The 20,952-nt window shown below is 41.7% G+C and overlaps 1 protein-coding gene across 2 annotated transcripts in view; it reads left to right on the top strand.

The window, feature by feature from the left end:
• LOC124619781 (centromere/kinetochore protein zw10 homolog) overlaps positions 1-20,952 on the top strand; it is a 202,720-nt gene that overhangs the window by 157,963 nt on the left and 23,805 nt on the right. Inside the window, exon 10 of one of the 2 annotated variants that reach the window (XM_047146368.1) lies at positions 321-418. The exons of the other annotated variant lie outside the window; for it this stretch is intronic. Within the exon in view, the coding sequence (XP_047002324.1) occupies positions 321-332 (12 nt within the window). The 3' untranslated portion in view covers positions 333-418. Of the gene's footprint in view, positions 1-320; positions 419-20,952 lie in introns of those variants that run through there. 2 annotated transcript variants of the gene reach the window in all.

The raw sequence follows: 20,952 nt of genomic DNA on the forward strand, positions 1-20,952 counted from the left end.
GGACATCCTGCTGTAAAAGGTGCCAAACTTGAAATATAAAACTTTACAAGAAACAGTTTAAAGCAAAAATGTTTGCCATGCCATCTTGATATAAATGCAACAAGAAAATGTGGTAATTATAGCATGTAAGAAATACACTTGAACTAACATGCAAAGAAGTGTATCATAAAGTAGGAGAGAACCTGCTCAAATATAATACACACTACAGATTGTATAATATAAATGGACAGATAAAAAATTACCAAGTGTCAGCAAAGAAACATACACACAAAAGGATTTAACTTTTACGAGCTTTCGGAGCCAGTTGCTTCTTTTTCTAGCAGAAGAGTTGAAGGGGAAGGAAGAGGGGTGAAGGAAAAGGACTGGAGAGGTTTAAGGAGAGGGGCACAGTTATGACGCCTACCTCCATCTAACAAACGGTCCACAAACAACTACCAAAAGTGAGTATTTTAAAAATAAGTATGCTCATTGAGCAGGTGAATTCCAGATGATCTGTGGTGGCAGAAATCTCGCATCTTCTCACCAGCACGGTGCAATGGTCTTCTATGTGATTCAACAAATGCAACACAATGTTCACTCTCAATCAGGTGAGCGGCAAAGTTGGGCTTCTCCGCCACATCCTTTCTATCTATGGCAACATGTTCAGCAAAGCAGACCTCCACTTTATGCCCTGTTTGTTCAGTGTAGCTGTGTTACAATCCAGACAAGAAACTTTATACACCCCTGATCCATGCATAAAATTAATTTTATCAACTTCATGAGATAGCACACATTCCAAATTGTTGGTAGACAAGGAAACATTTACTTTAACTATTTTAAAAATTGCAGCAATTTTGAGACTAATGACACAATAGTATGGTAGAGCCTCATACTTTTTACCATTTTTACGTTTACTTTTGTCTGTAGTGTGATCCACGAATTATGGCAGTTCATGCATGTCGAGGCATGGACGGGCATTGCATTATTGAAGATTCCAAACAACAATTGCGGTATGTGCATGCACATGCTTTCTGCTTGGAGAAAGCATATATCCTGCAAGTTATGTCTCTCACTTGCTTATGCAGAATTTATAACTTACCACCACAATCGGCAATGACAAATCACAACAAATGAAATTGAAATTCACTAAATAGCATGCTACGATCACATTTAATGCTCGCATTCGCTACGGGATTCATAGCAGAGCGCTCAGAACACTACTGAGTGCTCATTGGCTGTTGGAGAATACGTGACGTAGGTGCGCAGAATAAGCCCAAACTCAATTGCCATCGTTCGTGACTCCAATTACAATGCAGTATTAGTTACCATCTCACTCATGCGTTCGTGTGCAATTTCATTGTAATTTTTTTGTATGTAACTAGGCAGATAGTCGTTAGATTATATGCTCTATACACTCTTATTTATGTCATGATGGGATGGCAAACATTTTTGCTTTTAACTGCTTATAAAGTTTTATATTTTAGTTTTCTAAAAATTTTATTTAAAGTGTGGCACTTTTTATGGTGGCTTGCAATGCCTTCTGATAGTTGTTTTCGTGAATCCTCTATAGGTGGCTGTTCTTTCTACTTCCTTCTGTGTCACTGTTTTATATTTTAAGTAAAATTGTTGTTTTGTTAAATTTCGTGTGGCCTTATATTTGTCAATATTTTTTATGCTTTTATATTCATATGTATCCTCTTACAATTCGATGTATTGGCATAATTATGTGTATTTTCTACTAACACTGTTAATTTACTTTTTATAAATTATTTGGTAGCTTAAAGTATTAACAGTGTATTTATGTCTATATGTACCAGTTTTGGTGTAATGACATGCTCCTGTGCTATATTCATCCAAAATAAACTTTGGCTTAATTAACTAGTTGCCCACCCGGGGGGTGCTCGGTGCTCTTGGTCAAGGTGCCAAACCGTGGGTGCTGCTGTAGTTCGTAAACAATAACTTCAGTGCATGTTCATATTCTGTTACGTATGCTGATTCTTCTTCTCAGTACATTTATAGGTGCGGCTAGGTATTTAAATTTGAAAGATATATGAGTTTTAATCACAAGTTTGATGTGACCACATTGGGTAATGTAAGGTATATATTTTTTCTCACTTGCCTTTTTATTATGTTACACATGACTGATCATTGCATTCTTTCTTTAGCATTTTTTCCTTTCTGGTTGAAGCTATTGTCATGTGTGGCTTTCTAAGGATTCTGTGAACAAGTGGTCTTCTTAGTTGTTCTCTACAGCAAGAACTTCTGTGTTGGCAAATTTTATTACGTGATTGGTCTCACACAAAGCATATTCCACCACAACTGATTTCTCCATCTGTCCCAACCTCCAATGTCCTGCTGTTGATTGATCATACAGTCATTCCAACATAGACTTTTTCACATGTACAGGGAATGCAGTATGATATTGCAAGTGGCATCACTTTTGTCATTTGCTGATGTATGACACTCCTTGATCTTCTTTACCATTTAAAAATAGCCTTTGTGTCATTTTTGCCCAGCATGCAGTAGATTCTGTCCACAACCCTGGCAGTGTGTGGCAGAAAGGTAGTACTCCCCCTAGGCTGTACGGATTACCAAAAATCCTGAAAGATAACTATTCCACTAACACCAGTCACAAGTGCTCCTGTCTCACCAACGCGTAAACTGATGAAACACTTGGCCTCTGTACTTCAGCCACATGTGAGGAAGACTGACACACACCTAAAAGTCTCAAGGCATTTCATTCCAAAGTGGAAGAAACTAAAACTTACAACAAATTGCTTCGTGGTCAGCTTTGATGTTGTTTCTTTGTTTACCAACATGCCACTCAGTGATTTTCTAGAGCATAATAGTTGCATTTTCCCACATGACATCACCAAGCACTTTTGTGCTTACCTTACCATTTGCAATTTCACGTGGAATGGCTGTTTCCACAAACAGTGGTAAAGCATCAATATGGGCAGCTCCCTCTGTCCAGTAGTGGCCAGTTTCTTCATGGAACATTTTGAAACACAGATGCTGGACTTGTCACCTTAAACCTATAAACCTATGGTGTGATACAGTTACATCACTGATACCTGAGCAGGTTGAGGAACAGCTCGGTGACTTCGTAAGATATCTGAGAACTGTCACCATGCCAACTTAAAATTTACTAGGAGGCACCCTTTATAGATCTGCTGGTGCAAGGGATGATGAGAACCTGGGACATTGTGTGTATAGAAAACTGACATACTCAGACCAGTACCTGCACACACTGTCAAGTCACCACCCAAGACAGAAAAGAGGGGTAATTAATACGCACGAAGCATGCGTAAGATGAATATGTGAACTGCAGCACATGAGATGTGATATACTGAAAGCTTTATAAAGACCAATGGGTACACCACAATTTACATAAGAAGTGTCATGAAGTCTAACACTCGCCAAAGTGACATATCGGAAGACTGGGTTCAGCCTTCCTGCCATACATTCCCAGGGTGGTGCACAGAACCAGCCATATGTTGCACAGTCATGATGTAAGAGAATTTTTATACATAAAAACAAGATCAAAGAATATCTCAGATCGGCCAGGAATAAAAGGGACCCACTTGAAATGTGGTAAGTATACTGCATTCCCTGTACACGCTGGAATGACGGCATGATAAAGCAACACCAGATCACCGAACAGTAGTGGCATTTCAGGCTGGATCAGGTGGAGAAATCACCCATGGAAGAGCACACGTGAGACTGAACACGGAATAACATTTGCCAACATGGACGTTCTTGCTGTGGAGAAGAGTTACCACAACTGCTTGTTCAGGAAAGCCTTAGAAATCCACAAGCATGACAGTAATTTCAACAAGAATCCTATAATGAAGCACCAAAGAAACTGGTCTAGGCATGCATATTCAGATACATAGACGCATAAACAGGCAGACTACAGTGTTGAGTTCAGCAACGGCTTTATAAGAAAACAAGTGTCTGACGCAGTTGTTAGATCGGTTGCTGCTGCTACAGTGGCGAGTTATCAAAATTTAAGTGAGTTTGATTATGGTGTTATAGTCGGCGGGTGAATGATCAGACACAGCATCTCCGAAGTAGTGATGAAGTGAGGATTTTCCAGTACAACTATTTCATGAGCGTACCATGAATATTGGGGATCCAGTAAAACATCATATGTCTGATATCGCTGTGGCCAGAAAAAGATCCTGCAGGAATGGGACCAGTGATGATTGAAGAGTATCGTTCAACTTGGCAGAAGTGAAACACTTCTGCAAATTGCTGCAGATTTCAGTGCTGGGCCATCAACAAGTGTCATCATGTGAACCATTCAATGAAACATCATCGATATGGGCTGTCGGAGCTGAAGGCCCACTTGTGTACCCTTGATGATTGCACGACACAAAGCTTTCCGCCTCGCCTAGGCCTGTCAGCACCAACATTGGACTGTTGGTGACTGGAAACATGTTACCTGGTTGGACGACTCTGATTTCAAATTGTATCGAGTGGATGGATGTGTATTGGTATGGAGACAATCTCATGAATCCATGGACCCTGCATGTCAGCAGGGGACTGTTCAAGCTCTCCAGTGGTGTGAGCCATGTGCAGTTGGAGTGATATGGGACCCCTGATACGTCTAGATATGACTCTGACAGGTGACACGTATGTAATCATCCTATCTGATCACCTGCATCCATTCATATCCATTGTGCATTCTCTCAGACTCTGGCAGTTCCAGCAGGACAGTATGACACCCCACATGTCCAGAATTGCTACAGAGTGACTCCAGGAACACTCTTCTGAGTTTAAACACTTCCATTGGCCACCAAACTCCCCAGACATGAACATTTTTGAGCATATCTGGGATTCCATGCATTGTACTGTTCAGAAGAGATCTCCACCCCATGGACAGCGCTGCAGGATTCATGGTGTCATCTCCCTCCAGCACTACTTCAGACGTTAGTCAAGTCCATGCCATGTCGTGTTGTGGCACTTCTGCGTGCTTGCAGGGGCCCTACACAATATTAGGTTGGTGTGCCAGTTTCTTTGGCTCTTCAGTGTAGATTCCCGTGCTGTAGCGAACTACTGTCGCAGTTAGTAAGGAGAGAACCACAGCGGCAGTGATTACGGGAAAGCCTTCAGTCATTGGTGCACAGGTATATGTAATCTGCAACTGTCAGCTCTACTCCATTTTGCCACCGGCAATGGAGGGTGAAGCTCTGACAATGCCGGCAATTTTGAATTTCTCATGTGTCTGACATGTCCTTTGTTGTGACATTATTGTTTCAAACCATACAAGATTCAATCATTACAAGCCCTTCATTTTGGTAATGTTTTGTAAATTCATTCTGGGAATTGAAATAGAAGGTAACATTTATTTCATGTTACGTACTCAACGATAGGGCTGCATTCATTTAAATGAAAAAGTGAACATCTAAAATCTAATACCATTGGGGCACAGCAGCCACATACCAAAATCAAGCACTGGAGATAGTCTCCAAAGCTTAATGTGTTTTTTACTGTGTCTCGGGAAAAAATTTATAGCTTGTTCTTTTTTTATGGACTAAGTAATTACAGGAACCACATACCCACATATTTTGGAGATGTGATGTTTTCAGTTATGACAACATGATGAAAATATCATTTGTCAACGACCACTACACTGGCTCCTGCATGTAAGAGCATTTCTTAACAATGGGCTGCCTCAATGGTGGATCAGCCATAATGAGGTATGGATCTCTCACTACACCATTGGGCACCATGGTAGCATGTTTTCACAATACAGTACGTGATTTTTGTTTTTGTGAGACTTTGTGAAAAACTGTGTATGCGATGTCCCTTCCAACAACTTTTTGTAAATCATGACAGTGCATAGCAACAGCATCTTGGCAGTGTGTCCAGAGGTCTTGCAAAAGTAAGAAATGAGTTTGACTATTGTCTCGATATTTATAATGCATCTAGTGGAAGGAACATGACCATTTGTGAGGGATGAATGAAAACATTGATCCTAACTGTAATTGTAAGAAGTATGAAAAGGTTTTACATGCATGCATCTAAAATAAATACGCTTATGAAAACATGGTTCATATGAAAATAAAATGTTTTTGGTCCTATGCGTAACTTAAAATTTACCACAATTTCTATCTTTACTCATACAGAACATAAAGTCTTATGAAATCTTTTTGAAACATCCTGTACATTACATGAAGAATGGGTAGCTTTAAGAGAAGGCAGCAGAGGAACAATTACACAAAAGGACAAGTCCCAGAAGAACTCCTTGGAGATCACGTATGATATTTAATTTAATTCTTGAAAGATGAAGATATAAAAATGAATCACTTGAGGTAGGCAAAAGGGTGTATAGACGTCTAAGAAATTTTAGATTGCCAGAAAGTGCAAAATGGCAAAGTAGGAATAGTTAGATGACAAATGCAAAGTTTTACAAGCAAGTATGGCTGTAGGACAGGTTGATGCAACATGTAGGAAAACTGGAGAGCCCTTTGGAGAAAACACAAACAGGTATATGAAAACAGAGCTCTACTAGTCAAAAAGGGCAGACAAGAAAGGTGGAAAGAGTTTATAGAAGAGCTGTATAAAGGAAATTAATTTGAAGACAGGTTTGTGAAAATGCAGTGGGAAGTGAATGATGAGCTGGAGTCTGTCATTCACACTGTGAGAAATTTCACAAAGTGCTGCAAGACTTAAATCACAACAAGGCACCTCGAAGAGACTACTTTCTGTCTGAATTATTAATATGCATGATGTTATATACAACTGAAATACTCAGACTTCAAGAAGAATGTAATAGTCTCAGTACCAAAGAAGGCAGACCATTAGTTAAAAAGTTTTGCTTAAGAAACACTAACACAAATTACCTGTAGAAAAATGTATAGATTGGTAGAAGTTGACATGTGTTGAATCCATTCTGGAGAATTTGAAGAATGCTTAAGTTAATACTGACCGTACGATGATGTCAAAATGTAGGCCTAAGAAAGAAAGTTACACATTTATAGCATTTGCAAACTTAGAAAATTCTTTTAACAATGGGTTGCAACATATACCCCATGTTTTCGGTCTGTACTTAAGCAAGCCATAAAGGAAACTAAGGAGAAATCTTGAGATAATGAAATTAAGATAAAAGTGATCAAAACTATTAAGGTTTCCTGATATCATTGTAATTATGTCATTGACAGCAAAATACTTGGAAGACCAGTTGAGCAGAATGAGTAGTGTCTTGAAAAGGAGTTATAAAATAACAATCAATAAAAGTTAAACAAAGGTAATAGAGTATAGTCAAATTAAATCAGGGGAGGTTGTGTGTGTCTGGGGGAGGTGGGCAGGGTGGCTGAACACGCACTGAGAGTTACAAAGTGGTTCTTGTGCGAATTTGCTTATCACAGTTGAAATTATAATTTGATTTCATTGTTCTCAATTTGAATTGTTATATTTTTGGTTATTGTTATTATTATTATTATTATTATTATTATTATTATTAGTACAACTACTTCAGTGCAATACAAAAAAGCTATTTCTAGCCACTGGTGCGTTAAAGTAGTATCAAAAATTTGTGGATTTGATAAATTTAATTAAAATAAATTGCCGTAAAATGCCATGTTATGATTCTGGCACCTTTTTTATCGAATATATCAGGTGCTCAATTGATTGTCTTACCAAGTAGTATTCTTCAGGACTGAGTATATAATTACGATTGTTGTTGCAGTTATTAATATCTAACAGCAATATGTATGTCATTTGCATGAATGCCCATCATTTGTTGTTCTGTCGTGCCAGAAAATCTTCTCGTGCATAGCATCTATAACTTCTGAAGTATTTGTATCGCGAAGGCAAGTGGCAAAATTATTTCGCAGAGCTTACAATGAGACACTGTAAAAAAGCTTGGGAGTTTTTCATCCTGGTGCAAGTGGTCGTTAATAATATCTGTAGCTAAATAAGGTAACATCCAGAATTGTAGTACAAGATAATTATTAGAGGCACAGGGGCTCAGAATGGGTCTTGTATTCTACCTTAATAATCATTAATAAGCTACCGGTAGGTATAAAATTGAAATATTCTACCTTAATAATCATTACTAAGCTGTCAGTGAATATAAAATATAAAGTTGAGAAACCACATCAGTTTAAAAAAATTAAACCACTTTTTCTATATAATTAACGATTGATTGATGAATGTAACAATTTGTAAAGAAATGAAATAGAATGATAATGTAGACTCAGTTGTAGGTCAAGCAAGTGGCAGACTTCAGTTCATTGGCAGAATACTAGGGAAATGTAATCAGTCTACAAAGGAGATAGCTTTCAAAAAGATGCAGCTCACACTTGTGGGACAGGACGAACATGGGATATTGAAGTAACACAAAGTAGGGCAGCACTAGCATTAACAGCTTTGTTTGACATGTGGTAGAGTGTTGTGAAGATAGTTAAGAAACTGAAAATGGTGGAGGCTTGAAGACGGATGTGAACTTTCCAAAGAAAGCCTACTAACAAAGTTTCGAAAACTAGCTTCAAGTGATGACTCTAGGAATATACTGAAACACCCTAATTATCACTCCCATAGGGATCATGAGCACAATCTAAGACTAATTACAGCACACCCAGCAGTGTTTGAGTAGCCACTCTTCCCGTGACTCATATGTGAATGGAACAGAAAGAAGCTCTGAAAACTGGTATTATGGGAAGTATCATTTGATGTGCACTTCACAGTGGTTTTTAGAATATGGGTATAGGTATAAATGCAGGTTGTTGGTATTGGTGTTTAGGGATTTGGTGGTGCAGCAGTTACATTTATCCTGTGCTGTAGGGAAGTGGGTGTTTGATGTGGAAGAGTTCACAGCTGTCATAGTGGAATTATTGTTGTTTATTGAATTTGGTATTATATGTGCTGAAGTGTGGATGTGAACTTCAATGAAATGTAGATTGAGGAAGATGGTCTGAGCTGTAGGACAGGGAGTGTTAGATGCAGAACGCATGGCAGTTGGCAGAGGTACCAGAGTGTTTGTTACAGCACATGGGCAATCTGGATCCTCCCTCCCTGAACTAGTTTCCCTGAACCCCCACAGATGGGAACATGTTCTTCTACATATCCTTTCATCCTGCCACCCTCCTCGACTTAACGTCCATTAACATACATCCTTTTTTCTCCTATTGTTAGTATTTTTTTCATCTCTTAGCTCAGTATTTTATTTTATTTTTTTGTAATTATCTTTTTTTGTACTGACTTTCTGTCCCAATTCTCCCTCTACTCTATTTTTTTCATCACACTCTCTCCCCCCCTATCATTTCTGAGCTGATTCTGGCTTTGCAGTGTACTATTTTTGACCTCATATTCTCTTGACTCCTGCCCCTTCAATTTTACTTCCCCTCATCCTCACAAGTGGGTCCCTGTCAATCTATTGTCAGTGTAATCTGTGCCCCCTTCCCACTCCCTTTTTAGTCTTGCAACTTGTCTCTCTGTCCTCACTGATGAAGGAACTAACTGTTCTGAAAACTTGGATAGTTTTGTGTCTGTTGGCAGTACTTAGAATTTAGCCTCCTTAATCTTTTCTTGCAAATATATAGTTTCTGTATGTGACCTCCAATTTTTGGTAAAATTATTGCTTAGTTCGGATAATAAGTCATTACAATAACTGAAAATATTCAAAGTTATTGATGTTTGATGAATTACAAGCATACACAGAGCAAATTTGTAAGTCCTTAAGAACCAATATGTTATGAGCACTTACCAGTAATCCATCTAATCGAACACTACTCACTATCCTAAATTCTGTAATAAATAGTTATTCGTATTAAATTGTGGTATTGTGATCTATGTAATATATGCAGCCCCATACCTGCTGCTGTCGGCATATGGCTGCCACCATCAGGAGCATCCCCTGTTAGCTCTGATTGTTGTGACCCCTAAATATTTTTAGAGCATTTTGTACACACATTTCACACAAACCATCTGTCATTTTTTATTTGTTGAAACATTATAATGGTGGTGATTGTCGATTATGGGACCAAACTGTGCAATCATCAGTACCTTGTACAACAGTTCGCTTAACTATTGCCAATGCTACAAAGGGTAAGCAATAGTTCTTTTCTGTTCCATAAAAGTAGATAACAGGTAAATAAAGAATTCTAACTAAAAAAAAATTCATTACGAATTCTGAATCAATATCAAAGCAAGTAAAAATGATGTATGAACCTCAGACAATTATTTGCCAAAGAAATGCACATTTTAAATCATTTTACATTTTTTAGTGACAAATGAAAGCCACCTTCAGTTACAAAATATTTCTTTATTCATTCACAGTGCATTAAATCATCAAATCATGAATATAAACCGTAAGGTTACATCTAATTTCAAACAATGTATATACTTTTTTTTACATGTCATATCTTTCTGTGTAAGTTATCTATTAATGACTTTCCCCAAGTTTTCATTGCTATTTAAGAAGTCTTCATTTTATTTTCCTCTTTTGTTTCAGTTTTAGTGTGGCATGTTTGTCAGAGAATATATGACCTGATTTTGGGCAAATTATTTCTGTTGATGCTGCAGTGATAAGCCATTGCACACAAATACTTCTTTGTGAAACTAGCAAGTTTTGGGTATAACATTGCTTGTGCATGCCATCAAAATTTCATCTCTTCTGAAAAGAATTTTTTCTTCCTCCCAAACTTACTAACAGTTATCATGTTTGTACTGGCATTAGTAGTAACAGCTGAAGTTGCAAGAGTTGAACTCATTATATCAAAACTGTTCCAAATTGGGTCTTCAAAAACTGTTCGGAAACTTTATTCTTATCAAAAGGAAAATTCTCTTGAGAAAATTTTAAAATTGTGAGACACAATTACACTACAGGTGTATCCTTCTCAACTTGGTGTCTGAGTAACCCTCTCCATCTCCACCTCAAGGAAGGAATTATTAGTTCCAAAAGCTTAGACGGTGTTTGTACTTTTATGTGTGTCTGTCACCAGTAGTGACATTTCTCCTACAGTTATGTTAGAATTCGCTGTAACACCTCAATTAAAGATCTTTTCAGGGACATCCGTAACACAAACCCTCTAAAAATGCCTGTCTTTTGAAATGTGAGTCCAAAAGACCCCTTTTGTCAATGCTGGGAGTGACAAGTTATATTGAGTCTACCAGTAAGTTTGAAGGCAAATAAGACTTCTTTCCTGTGAGCTTTGCAAATTCCTTAACATTCACAGCACACTCTTTGTGCCAATCAAAACTTTTGATAAAGGTACTTTACTGTGGGAAGTGGGAGTCAGTTCTTGAAATGGTTTCAAAACTTTTATTACTCTTGGAAAAAGCCCCCATGCTTAAAACAAGTGTCACTTCTAACAGATTTTTTACTCTATCCGTCATTTCAGCGTACGATTCCAGCAAGTTACACTAATTTGAGTTTCACAACCTTTTGTTATAAAAAGTAGTAAGTGTTTTATAGGCCTGGTCATGAACTATTAAATATAAGTGTGTGAGCAACATAGAATATGTTCCCATCTTGTGAAACATATTTTAGCATTAAGTGACAAGGTTTTTTTGATTAGTATATTTGTTAGTATGCCAATCATTACATTCAAAATAACCTAGAACTGTTGGATTTTATCCAGCTCTCCATGCTAGTCTATCCTGTGCAAGTCTCTTCATCTGTCTATAACCACTGCAATCTACATCTACTTGGACCTACTTTCACTCTCCTTCTACAACTTTTTATCAGATCACTACAGAAACTTCATCATGTGCCATAATTTTTTTTCCTCCCCAGTTTTATGTAGCAGCTCTTCATTAGTTATCCAATCCACCCATTTAATCTTCAGCATTCTGCTCTAACACCTCATTTCAAAACTTTTATTGTCTATTTGTCTGAACTGTTTGTCATCCTCATTTCACTCCCTGCATGGCTACAATCCAGACAAACACTTTCAGGGAAGACTTCTGAATACTGAAAGTTGTATTAAAATTTAACATATTTCTCTTTCTCAGAAACCTTTTTCTTCCTATTACTGTCTACATTTTATATCCTTTCTATATCTGCCACTGCCGCTATTTAGCTGCTCAAATAGCAAAACTCGACTACGCCTCATGATCCTTGGTTTGCTTTTGTTGATGTTCAACCTGTAACCTCCTTTCAAGACACTATCCATTTCATTCAACTGGCTGTCCAAGTTCTTTGCTCTGTCCAGCAGACTTGCGGTCTCATTGACAAAGCTTAAAATTTTTATTTCCTCTCCCAAAACTTTGAGTGCCTTTCAGATTTCTCTTTGATTTCCATTACTGTTTGCTCCACGCATATATTGAATAACATGGGTGATAGGATACAACCTTTTCTCACTCCATTCTCAGCTACTGCCTCCCTTTCAAGCCCTCTGACTCTTTATAACAGCTGTTTCGTTTTTATAGAAACTGTAGACAGCCTTTCATTCCCGTATTTTATCCCTGCTACCTTGTAATCTCATAGTGTAACCAGCCAACATTGTCAAAAGTTTTCTCTGAATCTACAAATACTATTAAAGGTCCTACTGCACTGGGACATCCTACTGCACTGGGACACCATGATAGTTGTGCTGGCAACACTCAGGTGTGGCAGTACAAGACACCAGCAGAGACACCAGATGAATTTCTTCAGTCTGCACTTAGCATTACACAGAAGAGCTAGTAGCTTTGTGATTGACATTAAAATAAAGAGAATGCAGAAAAATTAGAGGTTCTGGATACATCCCTCCATTGCTGACTGTGATACAAACTAGTTATTTCACATACTGTAAAATGTTTTAGGAAATTACAGTGTTAATATTTAAGCTTCGGGAGAATGTCAGCACATTCATTTGATGAGTTAGTGGAGATTTCCATAGGACACTATTTTAACGAAAGTCAGAAGAAAATTTTCATGACCTGTCTCATCAGTAGCTAATTATTTGTTGTTTGGAGTGATGGTTTACAGTTGTGGTTGTTAGTGTAAGGTAAACACAGAAGTGGTATTTCACTTTTTATTGGAAAAGTACTTCATTATGAAATTAAATTCAGTTTACAAATATTTTATACAAAAAGTAGGAAACCTGCACAGAGGAATAATAAGGGAAGCTGTCATGATGTCGCAAACTTGAAGCTGACGCCTGCATAGTTCCCCCAGATATTAGATTCTGGTGGAAGTGTTTTGATAAAAAATGCCAGCTTGCATCATTTATGGGTGTACTGATCGTTCCGATCGTAGTCTAAAATTAGAGGAATCACGTTTCATTTGTAAGTGGACTCATTTAAGTGATATTGTCTTTTAAACAATGAAAAATTCAGGTTGCAATAATGACAGTATTATGAAAAGGATAGATTGCTACTAACCATATAGTGGAGATGTCAAGTCGCAGACAGGCACAATAAAAGGTCATGTGATCTACAAGCTAAGCTGCAACCACTGTGGTGCATTCTACGTGGGCATGTCAACCAATAAGTTGTATCCTCATGAATGGCCACCGGCAAACTGTGGCCAGTAAACAGCTGGACCATCCAGTTGTTGAAAATGCTGACCAACATAAAGTTCTTCATTTCAGAGACTACATCACGGTCTCTGCCATGTGGGTCCTTCCTACCAGCACCAACTTTTCTGAATTGCACAGGTGGTAACTGTCCCTACAATATGTCTTATGTTCCCCTACTCTCCTGGTCTCAACCCTTGTCAATCGCTGTCCTTCACCCACCTGTCTCCTCCTCTGTTCCCACCCCAACACAACAGAGCCTTCTATTCCACCAATGCACCCACAGTCTTTTTACTTGCACCTAGCTGCCCTACCCTCTCCTCACCTCGTGCCTGTATGCTCTCACAAGCAGCACTTTACCGTCCCCCACACCTACCCTGCTATCCCTCCCCCTCCCTGCCTTACCCTTCTCCTTACTACCACCACCACCACCACTACCCAAAATGGTTCTCCACTATATGATGAGTAGCAATCCATCTTTTTTATGATATTGTCTTTTATATATACAAATTTTGGTTGCTGTTTTGTTTACTGTAATGGTTTTATTTCTGTTATTGGGCTTTAGATTTCCCATCAGTCCAACTTGAAAAGTTCTTTGGGTGAAAACTGTGAGAAGGAAAGACCGCAAATGAACCAAGCGTAGCAAAATAGGTTCTCAACATTTTTGGAAAGAGACATAGGACGAACATCAATTTCATCAGTCAGTATTAAGGAAAATGATGGATTACAAGATCAGCCTTTTCATGTCACCTACTTCTCTCCTCATTTGTTTGAAATGAGGCAAAATATGTCATATTACTAGATCATATATGTATTTAAGACCACAAAAATTCTGAAAATACCTTCCAGATGCCGTGTTTCTCAAGAATGCACTGTAACATTTTCTATTTAAAACAACCCTTGTGTACCCGTGACACAAATTAACACTAAGAAGCAAACGTAAACTGTAGTCCGCTGGTGTTATGGGGCATCTAACTCGGCGGCAGCAGCTTCAGAGCACTGGACAGTGTAAATCTGTAGTGCCATCTCCTTTATTATGCCTCCATGGAAACATGCATCATATGTTTACATACCTTACTTTTTAAAATAATTCGGATGTGTCGGATCCTTAATCACCACTTGCTGCAGCAGGAAATGTACGAGGATCACTCTAAAAGAAATGCACACTTTTTTTTAAAAAATACAGTTTTCATTCTGCATGTCTGAAAGTTTTACAGTGTGTAGATACATCCTTCCTGCTCGTTTTCAAACTTAGTTCAACCTGTTCCCGTGAGTGGCGCCATCACAGCATGTCTTCAAGATAGCTGCTACACTTGACGTTCGTCAGAAGCAACGTGCTGTCATAGAATTCCTGTGCTGTGAAAACTAGACAGTGGGAAACATCCACAAGAGGTTGAAAAAGGTGCATGGATATGCTGCTGTCGATCGCAGTACCGTTAGTCGGTGGGCAAGCAGGTTACGTGATTAAAGCGGACACAGCAATATTGAGGACTGTCCTCGCAGCAGCAAGCCTCGTACTGCACACACTCCAGACAATGTGCAGAGAGTTAACGAATTGGTGACTGCTGACAGACGCATCACAGTGAATGAATTGTCACGCTACGTTGGGATAGGGGAAGGAAGTGTTTGCAGAATACTGAAAGTGTTGGCATTAAAAAAGGTTTGTGCCAGGTGGGTTCCCAGAATGTTGACAGTGGCTCGCAAAGAAACAAGAAAAACAGTATGTAGCAAACTTTTGGAATAGTACGAGAATGGTGGAGATGAATTTCTTGAAAGAATTGTGACAGGTGATGAAACATGGCTCCATCATTTTTCACCAGAGACGAAGAGGCAATCAATGGAGCGGCATATGCAGATTCACCCAAGAAAAAAATTCAAAATCACACCTGCTGCTGCAAAAGTTATGGCTATGGTGTTTTTTGATTCCAAAGGACTCTTGCTTGTGGACATCATGCCAAGTGGAACCACCACAAATTCTGATGCATATGTGACAACACTGAAGAAACTTCAAGGTTGACTGAGTAGTGTTTGACCACATTGGCAAAAGCAGGATGTTTTGCTGTTGCACGGCCACATATCAGTCAAAAAACCATGGAAGCGATCACAAAACTCGGATGGACAACACTGACACACCCGCCTTATAGTCCTGACCTGGCTCCATGTGACTATCATCTCTTTGGGAAACTGAAAGACTCTCTTTGTGGAACAAGGTTTGAAAATGATGACTCCCTTGTGCACGCTGCCAAACAGTGGCTCCAACAGGTTGATCCAGAATTTTAGCATGCGGGTGTACAGGCGCTGGTTCCAAGATGGTATAAGGCAGTTGAGAGGGATGGAAATTATGTGGAGAAATGAAAATATTGTCCCTGAAGGATGTATCTACACACTGTAAAACTTTCAAACATGTAGAATAAAAGATGATTTTTTTTTTTTTTTTTTTTAATAGTATGCATTTCTTTTGGAGTGACCCTCGTAGTTGTGGTACTTGTGTGGAGGAAGGTTTCAAGGAAAAGTTCCTATCCCACATAGTAAATAATCGCTTTGTCTTGTGTTGTAAAGTTTTGTGATTGGATTGGAGCATCAGGAAACGTCTGTGAAGAAATTGAGGAACTATAATTTCCAAGTTCTACAACCTGTCAGCATCCTGAAAGTGCATTATTATGAGTAGTTTGAATGCGATTTTAATGTGGATGGATGTGTTCTTAAAAAGGGGTTTCGTTTACGAGGTGGGTGAGAAAAGTAATGAGGCTGACAACACTGTGATCAGTCTGGCAACACATGTTGTTCTGCTTGTGCTTACCTGTGTGTTCATCCATTCCTGAGCCCCCTGTGGGTCCAGGGATTAGAATAGGCCCGAGGTATTCCTGCCTGTCGTACGAGGCGACTAAAAGGAGTCCCTCCCCCTCAAGGGGGTAGTTAGCGCCTGCGTCCGGAGACGGACCTATATTTGCGGTTGGTTTTTCACTTCTTCTCGTTTCTTCCTTCCTTTGGTTGGTTCCTTTCTTTGTTCTTCTCCATCTCACTGTCTTCCTTACTCTTTCCCTTGCCTTCTTCTCCTTGCCTTCTTGTCCACCCTCTGGTCTCCGCCTCGACGTTTGAGACAGTCTGTCCTCTCTCCCCCTCTCTCCCTTTTTTTTTCCCTCTTCTTCTTTCCTCTTCTTCTTTCCTCCCTGTGCATGCCCGAAGGCCAACCCACACGTTCGCATGCGTAGCCGGTGGTGGGGTAACGCGTAATTCCCCGCCCTGGGTAGACAAGTAAGGCACGCACGTACCCCCTGGTAAAGGCCAGGCCCAGGGAGGGGTGATTGCCTGAGCTGATACCTTCTGACCATGCCGATTGGTCCCTCCGTCTGTTTCTCGGGAGGTGTGACCTGAGGTGTAAGTAAACATTCACCTAATGTGGGAGTGCCCTCTGTGAGGGTCCCCACAAGGAAGGAGCGCGCCATCGGAGGCGCTGGCAATCATGGGGGATTCCTCCGCAATGGATTTCTCTTCTTCTTCTCTCTCGACTTCTGCCCACAAGCGGAAACTTGACCAGCCACCAGTGACAAACGTACTACCGCCTGCCCCACAGTTCCTCGTAGTTTCTCGATCTGAGGACGGCAAGGATTTTTCCTCTGTCAACCCTTTCGTTATCCAGAAGGGCGTAGATGCCATAGCCGGATCTGTCAAGTCTTGTACCAGGTTGCGTAATGGTACCTTGTTACTAGAAACTGAGAGCGCCTTTCAGGCACAAAAACTGCTTCGGGCCACACTACTGTACACGTTCCCTGTCCGGGTGGAGGCTCACCGCACTTTGAATTCGTCTCGTGGTGTGGTATATACTCGATCACTCGACGGATTGACTGACTAGGAGATTCAGTCTTTCCTCGCTGAGCAGGGCGTGACGGCTGTCCATAGGGTCATGAAAAAGGTCACCAATGACCTTGTACCGACCTGGACACTTTTCTTGACCTTCGATAGTGTTCAGCTGCCATCGCGTATCAAAGCGGGCTACGAGGTTATTTCTGTTCGCCCCTATGTCCCGACACCTACACGCTGCTACCAGTGTCAGCGTTTTAATCACACTCGCCAGTCTTGTCCCAATGCGGCTAAATGTGTCACTTGTGGCAGGGATGCCCATGAGGGTGACTGTCCACCTCCGTCTCCTCGTTGTGTGAACTGTCAGGGTGACCATGCAGCGTCCTCCCGCGACTGTCCCATCTACAAGGAAGAATGCTGTATCCAAGAAATTCAGGTCAAAGAGAAAGTGTCCACCTCAGCTGCTCGCAAGCTATTTGCTAGTAGGAAGCCCACGCTGCTCCCAGCGGGAAAATACAGTACTGTCCTCGCCTCTCCTCGGACTACCAGGGAGGTGGCGACGCAGACATGTGATCTGACCTTCAGCACCATGGTCGTCCATTCGGCCAGTGCTAAGATCGCGCGGTCGACGTCTCCTCTTCCTCCCGTCACCCCTCAGACACAAGCACCTTCATCAGCTTCTGCCAAGACTAAGACCCAGAAGTCAGATGCACGGGCCTTCAAGAAGGAACCGTCCCGTGCAGACTTCCTACGTACCTCGAACTCCCAGCCGTCGACCAGTACTTCCACTAAACGACCTTCCAAGAAGCCTCATAGGAAGCACAGTTCTCCTTCTCTGCCACGGCGCATTTCTTCTCCTGTGCCACCCAGCGGTTGCCGTCCCAGGCCGTCATCCGTTTCGCCTGGCCGCACCGCTGGTAGCCGAACATCTGGCCGTTCATCTGCAGAGGAAGCTCCCCCTCCCGGCCATCTTAACAAGATGGCCGATGAACCTATAGAACCAATGGACGATGACTGTCCGCCTACTGATAGCGGCAGCAGTGCTCGCTCGAAGCCAGACCCTCAGCGGCCTTCGAGGTGACCCCTTCTTTCATCTTCCTTTTCTTCTCACGATGGCACTTATTCACTGGAATATTCGCAGCATTCACTCCAATTGAGAGGACTTAAAGTTGCTACTCCGCTTGCACCGTCCGCTCGTCGTAGTCCTCCAGGAAACGAAGCTACGCCCATGCGATCAAATTGCCTTGGCACACTACACCTCTGTGCGTTTTGACCTACCCCCTGTGGTAGGTAATCCAGCTTATGGAGGAGTTATGTTGCTGGTCCGGGATGATATTTACCATGATCCCATCACATTGCACACCGGCCTGCAGGCAGTTGCCATCCGAATTACTCGCTCCACTTTTACATTTTACATTTGTACCATTTACACTCCATCGTCGTCTGCCGTTACCAGGGCAGACATGATGCAAATTATTGCTCAGCTACCTGCACCATTTTTGTTAACTGGAGACTTCAATGCCCACCAGCGCCTTTGGGGCTCTCCAGCATCCTGCCCGAGGGTCTCCCTGTTAGCAGACCTTTTCAACCAGCTCAATCTTGTCTGCCTCAATACTGGCACCCCTACTTTTCTTTCGGACACATCTCACACCTATTCCCATTTAGACCTCTCTATATGTACTCCCCAACTTGCACGCCGGTTTGAGTGGTATGCACTTTCTGATACATATTCGAGCGACCACTTCCCGTGTGTTATCCATCTCCTGCATCATACCCCCTCTCCGTGCTCAACTAGTTGGAACATCTCCAAAGCAGACTGGGGCTTCTCTTCCAGGGCGACCTTTCAGCATCAAACCTTCACAAGCTGCGATAGTCAGGTTGCACACCTCACGGAAGTCATTCTCACTGCTGCTGAATATTCCATCCCTCACACTACTTCTTCTTCACATCACGTACCGGTCCCCTGGTGGACCGCAGCATGTAGAGACACTTTACGTGCTCGTCGACGTGCTTTACGCACCTTTAAACGCCACCCTACAGTGGCGAATTGTATCAATTATAAACGATTACGTGCGCAGTGTCGTCGTATTATTAAAGAAAGCAAGAAAGCCAGCTGGGCTGCTTTCACAAGCGCCTTCATCAGTTTTACTCCTTCTCCTGTTGTCTGGGGTAGCCTGCGCCGGCGATCTGGCACTAAGGTCCACTCACCAGTTTCTGGCTTGACGGTCACAAATGACGTCCTTGTGGCCCCTGAGGATGTCTCCAATGCCTTCGGCCGCTTTTTCGCAGAGGTTTCGAGCTCAGCTCATTACCACCCTGCCTTCCTCCCCCGAAAACAGGCAGAGGAGGCTAGGCCACCTAACTTCCGCTCCTCGAATCGTGAAAGTTATAATGCCCCATTTACCATGCGGGAACTCGAAAATGCACTTGCCCGGTCACGGTCCTCCGCGCCAGGGCCTGATTCTATTCATATTCAGATGCTGAAGAACCTTTCTCCTGCGGGTAAAGGTTTCCTTCTCTGTACTTATAATCGCATCTGGATTGAGGGACATGTTCCCGCATGCTGGCGCGAGTCTATTGTTGTACCGATTCCTAAGCTGGGGAAGGACAAGCACTTGCCTTCCAGTTATTGACCCATCTCGATTACCAGCTGTGTCTGTAAGGTGATGGAGCGAATGGTTAACTCTCGTTTGGTTTGGCTGCTCAAATCTCGACGCCTACTTACAAATGTACTATGTGGATTTCGTAGGTGCCGCTCTGCTGTTGACCATCTGGTTACCTTGTCGACCTTCATTATGAATAACTTCTTGCGGAAGCGCCCGACCGCGGCTGTGTTCTTTGATTTGGAGAAGGCTTACGACACGTGTTGGAGGGTGGGCATTCTCCGCACCATGCATACATGGCTCCTTCGCGGTCGCCTCCCTCTTTTTATTTGTTCCTTTTTAATGGATCGACAGTTCAGGGTACGTGTGGGTTCTGTCCAGTCAGACACCTTTCGCCAGGAGAATGGGGTGCCACAGGGCTCAGTTTTGAGCGTCGCTCTCTTCGCTATAGCGATCAATCCAATAATGGATTGCCTCCCAGCTGATGTATCAGGCTCCCTTTTCGTGGACGATTTTACCATCTATTGCAGCGCGCAGTGTAAATGTTTCCTGGAGCGCTGTTTTCAGCGTTGTCTTGACTGTCTTTACTCCTGGAGTGTCTCCAATGGCTTCCGTTTTTCTGCCGAGAAGACGGTCTGTATTAACTTCTGGCGCTACAAAGAGTTTCTCCCACCGTCCTTACAACTCGGTCCCGTTGCTCTCCCATTCGTGGAGACAACAAAATTTTTAGGTCTTACATTTGACAGGAAACTTAGCTGGTCTCCACGTGTGTCATATTTGGCTGCCCGTTGTACCCGTTCTCTAAATGTCCTCCGTGTTCTCAGTGGTATGTCGTGGGGAGCGGATTGAACCGTCCTCCTTCGCCTATATTGGTCGACCGTCCGCTCCAAGCTGGATTATGGGAGCTTCGTATACTCCTCTGCACGGCCATCCATCTTACGCTGCCTCAACTCCATACATCGGGGTTTACGTCTTGCGATCGGAGCGTTTTATACTAGTCCCGTCGAGAGTCTTCATGCTGAAACCGGTGATTGCCACTCACCTACCAGCGCGATATACTGCTTTGTCGGTATGCCTGTCGGCTACTGTCAATGCCCGACCACCCGTCTTATCGTTCC

This window comes from Schistocerca americana, chromosome 6 (genome assembly GCF_021461395.2).
Source record: "Schistocerca americana isolate TAMUIC-IGC-003095 chromosome 6, iqSchAmer2.1, whole genome shotgun sequence".
Lineage (NCBI taxonomy): Eukaryota > Metazoa > Arthropoda > Insecta > Orthoptera > Acrididae > Schistocerca > Schistocerca americana.